This window comes from Daucus carota, chromosome 7 (genome assembly GCF_001625215.2).
Source record: "Daucus carota subsp. sativus chromosome 7, DH1 v3.0, whole genome shotgun sequence".
In the NCBI taxonomy this organism is placed as follows: domain Eukaryota; kingdom Viridiplantae; phylum Streptophyta; class Magnoliopsida; order Apiales; family Apiaceae; genus Daucus; species Daucus carota.
The window spans coordinates 7,984,823-8,001,049 of record NC_030387.2 but is presented as its reverse complement, the minus strand read 5'-3'; the positions used below and the strand labels follow the sequence as shown (position 1 = coordinate 8,001,049).

The 16,227-nt window shown below is 32.7% G+C and overlaps 1 protein-coding gene across 1 annotated transcript; it reads right to left on the bottom strand.

Annotated features, from left to right (window-relative positions):
• Positions 1 to 2,186: 2,186 nt before the first annotated feature.
• On the bottom strand, positions 2,187 to 5,034 carry LOC108195791 (protein NRT1/ PTR FAMILY 8.1). Its single transcript, XM_017362751.2, has 4 exons — positions 4,638 to 5,034; positions 4,092 to 4,309; positions 3,444 to 4,000; positions 2,187 to 3,195 (listed from the first exon to the last, which is right to left on the bottom strand). Exons 1-4 carry the CDS (start codon positions 4,756 to 4,758, stop codon positions 2,358 to 2,360), a joined length of 1,734 nt encoding a protein of 577 aa, XP_017218240.1. The 5' UTR covers positions 4,759 to 5,034; the 3' UTR covers positions 2,187 to 2,357.
• Between the last annotated feature and the right edge of the window lie 11,193 nt (positions 5,035 to 16,227).

Sequence of the window (16,227 nt, the reverse complement as noted above, 5' to 3'; positions counted from 1 at the left end):
TACACTCTGGACCCTCTGCTTTTCCTTCATGTTTTGTCGTCGCCGTTACTAAAGTTATTTTACATATTACATATTAAAAGAAAGATCCATTTACATTTTACATTCCTTAGGTTTTAATAAAATGCGTTATGAACTCGGTAATTTTGCTAAAAATAACCATTAACCATTTCCTCTATTAATAATCACGAAATATTACTTTTGTAATTTGACAAGCATATTAATCACATCCCAAAGTACCTGATTTGACCTAATATTTGTTAATATCTTACAATTGTGTATAATGTTTGTTATGATAAAAGAGGGGAAATTATTTTTCCTGTAGCATTTAGTAAGCATTCTCAATATATTAACATCTTCCGAATATTTAATTAAAGATATATATTTATGGATGTAAAGTGCGTTTATTCCAAATCAAAGGGGTGCAAAATGTAAATAATGCAGATAGAATCTGAATGAACAATTTTATCTTTATCAACTTTGATGTTAACGGGTGAACATAACGGAAAGGTTTCAAAATGTAACGGATTAGATAGTTAACGGATGTAAATTATTGTCGCTAATGTATTGGATTTAAAGTGCATCTATCTTAAACTAAAGGATATATTTTTGGTATATAATCTATTTTTGTTAGTGTCTCACCAAAGCCCCATCTTTGGACTTTGATTGAGGCTTTATTTAATTTCTTTTTTCTCCATTTGAATGATATACACATGACGTTAATTATTATTAATTATTGGATATATTATCCTTCATTTTTTAATAATATATACATATATATTATCATTTATATATATGGACTTATATTCTCCTTGTTTCCTTTTGTTTATATTTTCAGGATGCATGGAAGAAGACGGGTTTCTCTTTTCGGACATTAAAGTTTTATTATCTAAATTTTCCCGATCATTTTGCATGTCCGATGGTTAGATGATAAACTTTCTTGAATGAAAGAATTATCACAGTGAATTGCCGATTCATTTTGTTTAGATTCATTCTCATTATATTAAAAAAAAAGGATCTTAAACTAAAGAAGATATCGTACATAAGTCCATTTTTTTAAATCAAAAAAACATACAAAGTTAACTAAAACAGGTTAAATAATATTATAGATTAATAATATAGAGAATATGTTAAAAAAAATTCAACCAAATCACCCGCTTCTCTTTTCTAGAAATTCAGTTAATCCCACGATGTTGATTATATTCGTCAAAAAGACATAACCTATGTTGGTTATATTTGTCGAAATTATACAAACATGTAAGAAGATTTTAAATTATTTTTCATCATAATAAAATAATATTATTTATTTATAACAACTTGAAATAATAATGAGATGATCGACTTCGAACCTCTTGGGCGAGAGTAAGTGTACTTTTACAGAGATGTCGCGGTGACATGAATCCACGCGATGTGAGTTTAAGAGCGTCACATATATATTATAATTATTTATTTATCAAATAAAAAATTTCAAGTATAACATACATTTTTTTTGAAGCAAATATATGTTTATCAGATAAAAAATGTCAGATATAACACAAATATTCTTTTTCTTGCATATATAGTCATATACACATTCTTTGTTTTTTTTTTTTTTTTGCTAAATAAAAATATATTAAAAAGGAAAGAACGAACTAGGGGCAAACCCCGCGACAAATGGAGATGAATCTCCAAACAGCAGCCATCTGAGACCTTAGCAGGTTACAAAACAAGCCTAGCACTAGCACTAGATCTCTAAACCACTAAACAACCAACTATAGCTAATAGATAAAAGTTAGGAGAGACTGATCTGCTTTCAGCTTGGCCTGAAAAGCATTACAAGAGAAAAGTCTGCTTCTGACATTATCCTTAATCAAATGGATGAGCAAATTGGCAGAGTTATATTTTCCAGGGTTATGCAGTCTAAAGTTCCTTTCGGACCAAATGTGAAAAAATGCCGCTGAAATAAAAAGAGAAGCCACCTTGGTTCTGGTAGAGTCAGCTTGAGTTAGAAACCATCGGCCATTGCAGATATCTTCCCAATTAGTACTGACCGAAACAGGACAAGAGTCTAGAATTTGTCTAGAATAGACACAGTTGCAAAACAGGTGGGCATGATTCTCATCGAAGCTTTGGCATAGCAAGCATTGAGCAGTAGTACGCATTTGTTTTTTTTAAATATAGAAATAAACAGTAACTTGCAAATTTATTAGTTTCTTCAAAAAAGATCAAATCTTCATAAATTTAGAGAACATCCTGGAAATCGTATAAGAAATATTTGAGTATCATTTTAAAATGGACAAATGACATGAAGAAAATAAGTCCAGTTTTGTAGAAGCTTGGACATTAAAACATCAAAACCAAATTTAATAACATAAACCCAATCAATCTTGAGATATTGGATCAACAGGCTTCTTGTAAGTGTAACACTTGGCCACCAACACATAAACTCCCAAATTCACCACACTCAACAAAGCCAACATCCAGAAGAAGTAATCCAAATGACCATAATTCAGATTATCAGGAATCCAGCCTTGACCACCATTTCTTGTGCTCACATCTGTCACCATGTTGACGAGAAAAGTGCTCAAATAATTCCCCAGTGCAGCCGTGGTGAGCGACAACGCTGAGCAGAGACTCCTCATGGCATCAGGAGCCTGCTCATAGAAAAACTCAAGCTGTCCAACAAATGTAAAAACTTCAGCACACCCAATTATGAAATATTGAGGGACCTGCCAAAATATCGACATCGGAATATGCTTCATGTGATAGTAACCGTGCTGCCTCACCATTTTTAGTCTCATCAGTTCTAGTGTTCCAGCACATAACATTGCGAATATTGAGATCACTAGGCCAATGCCTATTCGTTGGAGCTGCGAGAAGCCGTTTTTGTGGCCCGTGACTCGCCTCGCCATAGGGACGATGACACGGTCATACACTGGCACCCAAAAGATGACACTCACCGTGTCGAAGAGGGATAGTGAGGCTGAGGGAATTTGAAAGGTTCCTCCCATCTGGAGGTCCATTGTGTTGCCTTGAAGAACGAATAGTGTGCCCATTTGACTGTACACTGCACTGAAGATTATGCCTGTTGCCCATATAGGCAGCAACCCAATAATGGACTTTAGCTCTTCAATTTGTGTTACAGTGCAGAGTCTCCATGGACTGATTGAGTCTTTAATTTTATCAGATTGAGTCTCTACACCTGCTTTGTCAAGAAAGCTAGAGACCAATATTTGGATATTAGCCGCTAATCATAATTAATGACATGCTTCTTCAGATTTTTTTGCTCTAGTTATTAAGGGTTTGTTTGAGAGTGCTGTTAAAAATTGCGTAAAAAAAGTGTTGTTGTAGAAATCAAATAACTGTTTGGTAATTTTTTTGATATTTTTTTATTTTGAGTTATAATATAAAAAAATAATGTTTTTGATGAGGTTTGATAATGAAATTACAATATGACTAGATCTTACCTCAACTTGTTTGTGTGATCAAGTTTTCGGCTTCCCCTGATAACAGATTCTTCGTCTGTCGTTGTCTCATACAGCAAAGACTTGTTCATAGGCACTTGAACACGCGATTTTCTGACAGATGCCACAATTACCTGAAAGATCCGTGTCAACGGACTCCCACCAGGCCTTACGTTACGATACAAACGTGTTCCCGAGAAGAAACTAACGACAGCCAGAGCCATAGCTACAGCAGGAATGCCAAAGCCCCAGCCCCAGCCCACATTGGTTTGTATCCAGACAAGCACTGTGGCAGCCACCAGTGCACCGATGTTAATTGAAAGATAAAACCAGTTGAAAAATGAACTCTTGCTTTTTCTCTCCGACTCGTCTGAATCATCAAACTGATCTGCTCCATAAGAGGACACACAAGGCTTAATGCCTCCTGTACCGAGAGCTATAAGGTAAAGTCCAACGTAGAAAACTCCGATTTGTGTGCTTGTTGGATGACACCCTTTCTGTTCATCACACAATGGTTTTAGTCCGTGAACAGATGCTGATAAGGTCAATATTGTCATCCCCTGCAATTTGTGAAATATGAAACTTAATACATATCAACTAGATCAGAATCTGCAGGTACCTGAATGATATAATGAAAATAAAAGAACTTACGAAAACATAGACAATTGAGAAAGCAGCAATTGTCCAGTATCGACCAAGGTAAGAATCCGCAAGAAAGGCGCCAAGCAGTGGCATGACATAGCAAGTGCCAGACCAGTTGGTGACATTACTAACTGCCACAACACTGCTCTGATTTAACTGAAACTTGAGATAGTTTACTAAATTAGTGTTGATCCCGTAGTAAGCCAGTCTTTCACAGCATTCATTCCCTGTTCACAAACGTTTTGACAAATTACACGAGTAATAACAATGGATCTCACAGACACTTCTGATGCATGAAATTCATAAAATTGGTAAAATAGAGGTATAATGTTATCGGTTTTTCTAGTGTGTGTCATGGGCACATGCTAAGCACTAAATTTTATATATTTAGCTTATTTTAATTGGCTTCTATTTTTTTATTTTTTTTTATACAGGTGGACGCCTGCATAAACAGAAACTACGCCAATCATAATAAGCTAAATATTGCATAAAATTTAGCGCTTAGCATGTGACCATGAGCGCACACTAGACAAACCGGAAAAGAAGGGGACAGACCTAGGATGTAAGGGCATGCTTTCCAGGTTCCCGTTTTGCTTTTGACAGCTGGTTTATGGCGATAGTCAGTTGTTCCGTCTTTGGTGTATATATCTTCTTCTTGAGCCACATATGCTGACATTGCTGCTGCTGCTGCTTTACTAAATAACTAGTTTCTTTTGTTTGGTAGCATTCTCATGTTCACTCGCGTCCTGTTTTGTAATGAAAAGATGATAGTCGAAGATTTTTTTTATCACTTTTATATGTGAAGGTGTAAGCACTGAGGTAGCTCTGAGGTATCTTTGTGTCTTTATATTTTGTATAGTATGCATGGGCATGGCACACTATTCAATCAAATATTAAGTGCAAAGCCTGAGTAGAGTCATTATCGGAGTTGCGGAGGGGCAAGCCTATATTTGAAGATGTCCTGAATGCATCAACTGGAATATTTATGAATCTATCGCTGCCCATTTCTTATACATTTTCTTCTGGTTTATGGCACACTTTCAGAGAAACAATGCTTCAAGAACATTTAAAGCTCGCTGACTTCTGTTTTAATCATCAAACATGATGCCCCTTTTCAAGATACTCCCTCCATCTCAATTTAGATGAGCTTTTTGCTCATTTCACACATACTAAGGAGTATTAAATGATTCATTTTTTTCCATCCATGCCCTTATCTATTGTGTTGACTTTCTATAGTTTTAGTAAGATGTTACATTGGAAATGATAAATAAGAAACAGTAAGGATGGAAGATTGGTGATAAATATGCATTGAAAAGAGAGAGGCTCAACTATTTTGGGATAATTTTTTTTTCCAAAAGGGTCATCTAATTTGGGATGGCAGGAATACTTGTCACAACTTTTTTGGTTAAATGAACAAGTTATTTCTATTGTGTACATCGACCTACACTTAATAATCACTCTTTTAAAAAGTGATTGTTTGTATGTGCCTCCGAGCAGGGACGTAGCCGGACTAGCCAAAAGAATCGAACCTGGACCTCCTGGATTAACCTCCTGGATTAACATAAAGCAACTCAACCATGATGGCAAACATACAATTTCATAAAAGTGAGAGTAGAAATATATACATACTGAGAAGGTCACTCGGGGCAAGTACCCCCACTGCCCTCGCTCTAAATACGTCCCTGCTTCCGAGCAGAAACTAGAAAATCTGTCAATTATCAAACTCATTATTGACTCTGTAAAAGATATACCCCATGTCCCTCTTAATAGTTTATATTGGAGAACGAGAACTAGGCACACATTTACTATGATAAAATACAGTTTGATCAATTATTTTAATTTTTTTTCTTCTGAATAAAAGTTAAATGATTAAACTTTTATACTAAACAAGAACATTTTGTTAAAAAAATATGGGGAATTTACCAAGTATACTACTTTTTGGATCTTATTTGCAAATATACTAACTTCTCTAAAATCTTGCAAATATACTATTTTTTAGATCTTATTTGCAAATATACTACCTTCTTTAATTCACCTTTTCATTTCTTTATTACTTATCTCTCACTCTCTCCCTCACACTCGATTTATCTTCCCCAAAAATTCAAACTAATACGCGACGTAGCCGTCCTAGTCCTCGCCACTGACCTCCATAGTTTTCCTTCACATCGATCGCCACCAGCCGCTTAACAATCACCACCGCTTCATCTCCTACAACCTCGTTGCAATTTCACCCTAATCATTCTCTCCTCCACCTTTGTACAACAGCTCCGGTTGCCTGACTGCAACAGCCCTCGCCACCGACCTCCGTACTTTTCCTTCACATCGCCACCAGCCCACCGCTTCATCTCCTACGACCTCCTTGCAATTTGATCCTAATCATTCTCTCTTCCACCTCTGTCGAACAGCTCCGCCGGACTGCTATACCACTCAGCCGTGCCTCCTCCTCGTCGACTACTACGCCGCCGCTTATTAGTTGTCTTTGACGACTTCCCCGACACCCCAATCACGCAATCAAACACACAACACTAGCCATCTTTGTTTTCAATCAGATATATCTAATTTGTTGTTTTAGTTGCTTTTTTATGTTGCAATGTTTGGCCCTGCAGGAGTATTCATTTTTCCGTCTTGCAACCAGTTACAACTTATTATGCAAATAAATATAATTTTGATTTTTTTTCAAAGTCGCATTTCTCGTGACATATATGGTTGCTAACAGTTGCATATATGGTTGCATATGCCACCGTATTTTTGCAAATATTTTTTGGGAATATAGTAATTTTGCAATTTGTTTTAAAGGGTGACAGTATTTCTGCAAAAATTCTTATAGACTTGGTTATCTATAAAAAAAGGCTCAAAATTGTGAATCTATACGTTATATGTAGACCCGGCAAATTTTCACACGACACGAAAATGACACGAAAATTTAGTGTTTGTGTTTGCATTTTGAGTACACGACACGAAAAGGTACGCGACACGAAGTACACGACTGAGATGTCGTGTCAGTTTTGTGTTTACCCTTCGGGTACACGACACGACACGAGGTACACGAAATAAATATAATCTAATAGTTAAATATTAATATTTAATTATAAATATGTATATTTATAATAAATATATGTATATTTTCTTTTAAAATAAAACATAGTTTATAATATTGTAAGTGTAAATGATTTAAATATATATATATTTCTTACTATTTTGTAAATTTTTTGCCTAGTTTACATTAATTTATATATTTATTTATATTTATATTTAAATTCGATTTTACACGAAACACGACACGAGAACGACACGAAAACGGAGGTACACGACACGAAAATACACGAACGCTAAACGGGTCGATTTTGTGTTTGGCCTTTGAGTACACGACACGAAAAGGTACACGACACGAAAGTACACGATCTGCACGAATTGCCAGGTTTAGTTATATGCACCTTAAATTGAGTGACAAGCAGTAAAAAAACAATAATGAAAAGAGAGAGACGAGCGAAGTACTTATTAAATTGATACCAGCGCATTTTGCCCACACTGCACGTGCTAAGATCCTCATTACCATTGGAATTTTTTTTATAAAAAATTCAGCCTCTCTTGATGAAGAACATAATTGTGAAGTCTGTTATGATTTCTTTTTAAAATAATTTTGTTACAATGGAGATTATATATAAAAAGTCAGAATGAATATTATTTTGGGACAGAAGGAATATGCTGAATCGATATACAATTTTTAAGCAAAATTCCATGGAGACCGCTATTTCATCCGATACCTCGGAGACCACGTATGTTCTGCAATCAAAACACTATATAATACATTATTTTGTAAAATATGTTCTACAAATATCACGTATTCATTAAAATTGTTGAAGTTCATCTATGTTTTAATAAGTAGATAATTTATGTTCTGCAAGTTGAACAAATGTTCTGCAAACTAAACATATTTCATAGAACAAAACATTTTGTAATGTTCCACATGTAAAACTTATATGATATTCAAGATTTTAAATGAAAAAATGTGGTCTCCATTGAATTTAACTCTACAATTTTTATCGAAATTGTATATATTAAAATTATTTTAAAATAGACATAGATAGTGTTTGTTAACTTTTTTATGTTGGTGGTAAGCTATTTAATTAAGTTTTATCGTGGAAACGTTATGTGAAAGTATTTTGAGAAACTTGCAAGTACTATTAAATCTTAGGTATACTCTCTTTTTATAATAACTTATAAATATTTTCAATTACTGGAGGTGGTGTTTTATGTTTTAATTTTGTCCTTTTGATTAGTCGAACTTATTTTGTATATTATGTGCATCATATGTTTTTTTTTTTACAAATTTATTTGAAGTCACAAGTTTATTGGCAATTGAGTTTTCGAGCTTGTAGGGGGTTAGAATTTGTATATCGTTGTTGTTAGTGACAATGACGAGATTATGGTAGTTCAATGTCGTTGGTGATGAGATGGTGCTATCACTTAGTGTAATTTTGAAATAGAATATTATTGAATAATTTTCTTACATGATTAAAGGTTTTGTTTTGTAAATTTGGTAAGTTTATTGTCAACTTTTATTTTATTAAATTGGATTTATTGGTAAATGATGATTTAAATTTCAGTTATATTAAGTGGTTAGTTGACTAGCTTGGTGTTGTTGATTTTTGAATTTTATTTTGTTTCTCGGGTAATTGCTAATAAATATATGCTTTAAATACTTTAATACTCATTGATAAGAGTTTAATGCAATTTGTTAACCGGTGTATAATTACTTGTAGTCTTGATTAATGGTTTTTATTATTACCATTTATTGTTGACCATGATTGATGGCAGAGTTCGCCTCGGGGTTCGCAAACTCGTCCATATACTTGGGCTCGGGGTCACCCTCCTGCCATTTTGTCATCGGAGTCAGAACTGCTCCCATCAGCTTTCGCCTCGTAATAAGCTTTCCTCAGCGATTCATCTCTGCATCCATCTCTTATCTATTACCAAATCGGCGGCTTGATAAATAGGTAAATGGGACTCCTCCAGTGGACTGTCTTCCGCCCTTATAAATAGGTATATTAGGAGGGATGAATTCTTGCAAAACGCTTAACTATGATAGAATTTGCTACAGATTTTTTCTCAGATGTCAAGAAGCTCTATCAAGGTCGATTTGAAGATGTTTATAAGGTTATAACACAGATGAGCAGTGACGGAGCCAAAAAGTTTTTCGAAGAGGGGCCGAAATATAAATATTATATGAATTCAAAAATATTATATATCATATTTTATAGTAGTATTAGTAATAAAAGTCCATTTATTTTAAGTTTCTACGAGAAAACTCAATCGTTTCATTAAGAAAATTTAATTACTTAATCACCAAACGGTTGAGGACGAAGATTTGAAAGAACGAGTTGCAATCGGGGAGACTCATAGACACGACTGAAAAAAAAAAGAACAAGATATTGTCCAACATCCAAGTGTATATTATTACAATTTATGATAAATGAGATAAATTTATTTTATAAACTAAATAAATACATATAATATAGTATTATATGTAATGCTACGTAAAATTGGATACAAGATTTTGTACAAAATGATATGATAACTAAAGTGAAATATTTTAATTGGTGCTATTAAGGTATATATACATTTATTACAATCAAAACTTAACACATATTATTAATTTTGTACTTAATTTTATGAATAAAATATTTTTCTAATAATATATAAGTAAAAAAAAAAATTAAAAACTAGGAGGGGCCAGGGCCCCCTCTGGACCCCCTAGCTCCGTCTCTGCAGATGAGTTGAATACAAAATTGTTTATACTTTATAAACATATGCTCACATCTTTTCATTTCTAATGCTCACTCTATAGATATATACTTCCATTTGATTCCTACAGAATCTTAACAGCTTCATTTCTATTAAATTTTGTAGAATATTTTTAGATCTTCTACAAAATTGTTTATACTTTATAAACATATGCTCACATCTTTTCATTTCTAATGCTCACTCTATAGATATATACTTCCATTTGATTCCTACAGAATCTTAACAACTTCATTTCTATTAAATTTTGTAGAATATTTTTAGATCTTCTACCAGTTGAAAATGTGGCCATTTATAAGTGTTTTGATTGGCTACAAGATTGTCATGAAACCTTCTACCAGTTGAAAATGTGGTCATTTATAAGTGTTTTGATTGGCTACAAGATTGTCATGAAACTTCTTTTTTCGAAAGAATTTTGTGCTTAAATAGTCAATAAGTTTTAATTGTCGATGGACAAATTAATATAAAATACTAAAATATATGTGTCTAGATTATAGTTTAACCAATATTTCACGGTTTGCAAAATAGGTTTAGAAAAAGTTTGTTAATACTTGGTTGGACTTTCAAACACATACACATAAAGCTACACCAAAGAACTTGCATACACACAAGGAGCAGACCCAGGACTTCAAAGTCCCCTGAACTAAAAAGTTAAGGCTAAAATGTTTAATTTTTTTATGGTGTATTTGTGTTATGTTTTAGTATAAATAATGATAATGCATATATGAATATAACAACTTTTTTTTAATATAAAATGTTATTGTAATTTAATATAATTATATATTTTCAAAAGAAAGTCAAACTATATTATATAAATAAATGTATTATATTCAATAATATATAATATAATTCTTAAATTTTAATATAAAGATAATTATAAACGAAATTTTAATCTTACATAACATATTAGAGACATAGAAAGGATTTAAAACTAGATGTAAATATTATTTATCGTTTTATCATAACACAATATTGAATAAAATAAGAGTTGTCATTGTTATAAATTAACCAGATTACTTGTGCAAAGCTCATATTAAAAATTGGAAGGACTTCCTGTACAGAAGTATGGAACTATAGGTTTTTTGACCTGGGCTAACAACCGGGCTCAATCACATTGGCTCACCGGGTTCAATCACATTGGCTCAATCAGATTTACACGCCTGCTTCAACAGTAGTTTTGCATAAATTAGAGAAGTCATCACCTTGGCTGGAGCCCACCAGAGCCCAGCCCTAGGTCCTCCCCATGACGGAAGTAATATTGATTTCTCGATGATAAGGGAGTAGCAGAGAGCATGAGCTGGTTCGGCTCGGTTTCTGGATAAAACTGGAACCGCAACTATATACATTCGGTTTTTAAAATCGAAAACCGCTACCGCCGGTTCAGATTGGATTTCGGTTTCGGTTTAAAAAACCCCGGTTTGGTATAATCGGTTCTGTTCAGTTACAAAACCGACAAATATAAGAATGGAAAGTAATATACGTATGAGCCACATTGACGCGCGTAATTTAGACATACTAATTAATACTATATCATTAAAATTTAACAAAAGTAATATTTCTTCCGTTTTAAATTAGATGTCCACATTCAAAAAATCACACAGTTTAAGAAAATCGGTTGTTCACAAATTAATTGCATTAAATGAGCATAATATGTGGTATGAGATTGATCTAGGAAATATAAATAAGAGATATGTGGAGGAGAATTGACTTAGGAAATATGATTTTGCATTGAAAGTTGAAGTGGACAAATAATTTGAAACAAAATAATTTCTTTAAAATGGACATGTAATATGTGGTATGAGATTGATCTAGAAAATATAAATAAGAGATATGTGGAGGAGAATTGACTTAGGAAATATGATTTTGCATTGAAAGTTTAAATGGACAAGTAAGTTGAAACAAAAAAATTTCTTTCAAATGGACATGTAAATTGAAACGGAGGAAGTAGTATTTTATTTAATGTTCAAATTTCTTAGTGGGAATCAAAAGATTACAATGACCAGCAGCATTAGAAAGCATCAGGAGGATCTCTCTTGTCAAATTTATATCAACCATCTTTCTCGTGGAGCCATGTTAATACACAAGCAGATTGACATATTTAAGATTTAGAAAGTACATGGTCTGGTATTAGAGTATTTATTTTCTGGTGACAATTGCCTTATTAACATCTAAAAAACAGGGAAAATGCTAGGGACCCCAAATATTTATCCCAAATTTTTTTCCCAAATGACGTGGTGAAATTTCATTGGTTGCATTCATTCCCATAATAATGAGGCCCCTCTGCAGATTCATCAATCACCCAATCAAATTTCGCCACTTATTATCCACGTCATTTGGTAACAAATTTTGGGAAAGAAATTTGGGGTCTCTAGCATTGCCCAAAAAACAGAGCCCTAGATAGTGTTTCAATAATTAAAAGACATACTATACTTTGTAGTTTTTGTATATTATGTGAACTTATAATTTGAATAGATTTTTTAATTTTTAAATTATATATGCAATATATATTTATTAATAATATATATAATATTTATTATTTAATTATTATTTTAATAATCGGTTCGGTTCGATTTTTATCGGTTCGGTTGGAAGGTATAACCAGAACCCAACCATTTAAATCGGTTCGGTTTTTAATTTTTTGGTTTCGGATCTGTTAAATTTGGATCGGTTTTTTCCGATTTTTTCCGATTTCGATTCGGTTTCGGTTTCGAATCGGTTTTTTGCTCAGCCCCGTGAGCGAGGCTGCTGAAGGAAAATCCATGACTAAGAAATCGCAAATACATTAGATTTGGTGAAAAAGAGTCTTTAGGTACAAAGCTTTTTCATTCATTCCAAGCCTTAAGCAGCACATAATGGATTAAGATTTTGAGACACTGGTAAGTTTTGTTAATTTTGTAATTAATTTAAACATAGAAAATAATTTATTTTTTTTTTTGTCAGGAGAAAAATAATTTTTTTGATCATGATTGTATCTTTGATAAGCAAGTATACAATAATACAAAAGAAAATTATTTGTAAAAAAAGTTACGAAACTACGTGTCGAGCAATTAAAAAAAAATGAGAGAGACAGAGGTAGTATTAAACATAAAGATTATGATGTTTCAAATATATCATATGGTTTTTTATGAAACGAGTGTCAAGTACTGCAAAAAAAATGTTAATAAATGAGATGGACAACGGCAGTATCAACTATCAAACATAAAGATTATGATGTTTAAAAAATATCATATGATTTTGTATGCTTTAAAATCTATTATTTTGTTAAAAAAAAAGATACCGATATATATGAATAAACGGTCTAAGTTCTGTGGAGACTCCAAATCTTTGGAGACTTGGAGTCCTGCATCTTGACCCTTCATCCATTATAATCCAACGGTTAATATTATTTCAATTTTTAAATTAAAAATTCTTTTGTCATTATTCTGTATCTTTAAATTGACAGTTACATACAGAGGTTAATCTGCCAGTTTTTATCTCTATGTTTATCGGTTCATCTTTCATCTTTATGTCTATCATCTCTTTTCCTGTTTTGTTGTTTTGTGAGTTATAGATTCGTATCACCCCGTTTTCAATTATCATATACAATTTCTTTTCTTTCTGTGTTCTTTCATACTAACTTCTGTAAATGGTTAATAGAGAAGAAGATTAAGATGAACATAATATATTGTTTGTTTCAGAAAAGTGCAGAACATATCACATGTTTACAGAACTTTAGTTAAAATTAAAGTATAGCAAAGAAGGAATGAAACTCATCAATGTTGTGCAACAATCTGATAGTAGGAGACAAATACTTGTCTCAACAAATTGATTGTTTCTGCACGCGTGGTTTAGTGTTATGCTTTCTCTTACCAGATCGATCTTCAAAGTTGATTTAGGGTACAAATTGAAGGATAAAACGTTTGATATATGGTTAGTTTTTTTAAAAATAAATAAATATTTAATTACTTTAAATCTCAGCCTTGTATCAACTTCTTAATCCAATGGTGTTGGATGTGGTCTTCAAGTACTCCAAAACAATTAGTCTCTAACGAAACCAACATCTAAAATAAAGTTAAGTCATTATAATAAAGCACACACAACAAATAAGTTATTATTTAAATATGTCGTTGTCTAAAATTAAAAGAGTCCGCGACAGCAGGTACAATCTTAGTTGAAATATCCTTCCATGACTGTTTTATCTATATACGTACCCACCAGCAAATCTATAAACATTCAGGGAATCAAAATCGACTAACAATACTGTTTTTGAAACAACTAACAATACTGTTACTAAAAGAAAATGTTACCAAAGCTGGTTATATGGAAAAGTTAAACCATGATACATGGTTAAAATATATAGATCGCCCTTAAATGAACATTGCCAAATAACAATTTTACAGGCATATAATTGCATTCTGGGCCTGAAAAACTCTGACAACATTAAAATTAAAGCAATTTGGAGAAAAGATAAAACTTCAAATTTATACTCCAAAATTGCAAAAGTAAAAAGGCATTGAGAAACACGTATTTTTGGGACGAGTGCTTTTGGATAAATTATTAACGAATCACAGTAAAAAGTGATCAAGAATTTAAGAGAAATTTTTACCCTCCATGTGCCAGCTTCGTCCGGAGAGACTGCCATTGATTCAACCCAAATACCCGCTCAGTGCACTGGCTACAAAAAAAAAGAATTAGAATAATTGGTCAAAAATCTACACAATCAGATGAGAGGATCAGATTGAGGATCAGATTCTTGTCCAGTGCATTAAGATAGCAACAGCAAGCAATAATGCACCACTTAGGATAACAATTACTAGTTTCTTGTTAATTATGTTTAGAACTGAAAAGATTTGCGAAAGATTTGCATGTACATATATTAGGCCTGGCAATTTGACACGTAACACGCTAACACGAAACGAAACGACACGAAAAAAATGGATACGGGTTTTGATTTTCGATACACGAAACATGAAAGTACACGAACACGAAATTACACGATAAATTTCGTGTCGGATATGGGTTTTCATTTGGGGTACACGAAATACACGAAATATTTGTAGATTATATATATTATATATATGTAATGATATATTAAATATATAATTGAGTATAAAGTATATATTTATATGTATGTGTGGATATATATTGTAGATACATTAACAAATTTATAAAGAATTGTATACAAGTATAATATATATCATTCACATTTAATAAATTTATAAAGGAAAATATATATTAAATCCATTTTTTGATTAAAAAATATATTAATATTTTATATATAATATACACGAAAAGTGCACGAAATATACACGAAACGATTCGAAACGGATACGGGTTTCAAATTAGGTACACGAAATTAATAACGGGCGGATACGGGTTTCACCTTCGAGTACACGAAACACGAAAATACACGAAACGAAAGTATACGAAACGAAACGATTGCCACCCCTAACATATATAGGGTTAGAGGACAATTAAGGTAAATAGCTACATTATCGGGTGACCGCATTATAAAATTGCTATTTACCTGAAGCAGCAAAGGTGGTCATTCGTACCTTGTAGATTGAAAACAATCATCCTTGCCCATCTTCACGTCACCCTCCCTGGTCATACGACTTTGAATTATTAACCGACCAAATCTTATCCCTGTCTTAGCGAACAAACTTCCTTGGAGCATGTCTGAGAGTCTCTTCGGTTAGGCTCTAGAGCATCTCCAAGAGACTCTTTATTTAAGCTCTTAACTTGACATTTGAGGAGGGAGAGGAAAAATGTTGCTCCAAGAGACTCTTAAGTGGCTTTAATCCCCATCTTTCCATCTCTTTTGTTATAGTGGAACTCAATATATGAATAAAATATGAAATAGAGAAGAGCTATGTGGTGGCTCTTAACTTGTTTTTAATAATAAAAAATTCATTTCCTCCCCTACATGAATTTGAATCTTTGACATAGTGGATTTAGATATGAATAAAATATACAATAGTGAGAGGATATAGAGAGCATTGTTGAAGTTGCCACTCTTAAAATTACACTATATTACTAAGAGTCATATTTTTTTTATTATATTTAGGAGCCTACTAGGAGACTTTGGAGATGCTCTTAACCCTGAAATAGCAACTTGGTTATAGAAGCTAGTACTCCCTCTGTGTCTCTCATTTCTTTACATTGCTCGACACACATTTTAAGGCGCATATAAAATATAGTCTCATAATTATTTTTTTTCAAATTATTTTTTTTGTATAAAAGTTTAGACACTAAATTTTTATTCAGAAAAAAAGTTCAAAATAATTTATCAAACTATATTTTATGAGAGTATTAGAATGGGTGTCGAGCCCCGTCTCTCAATGTGAACAATTGAGGGGGACGG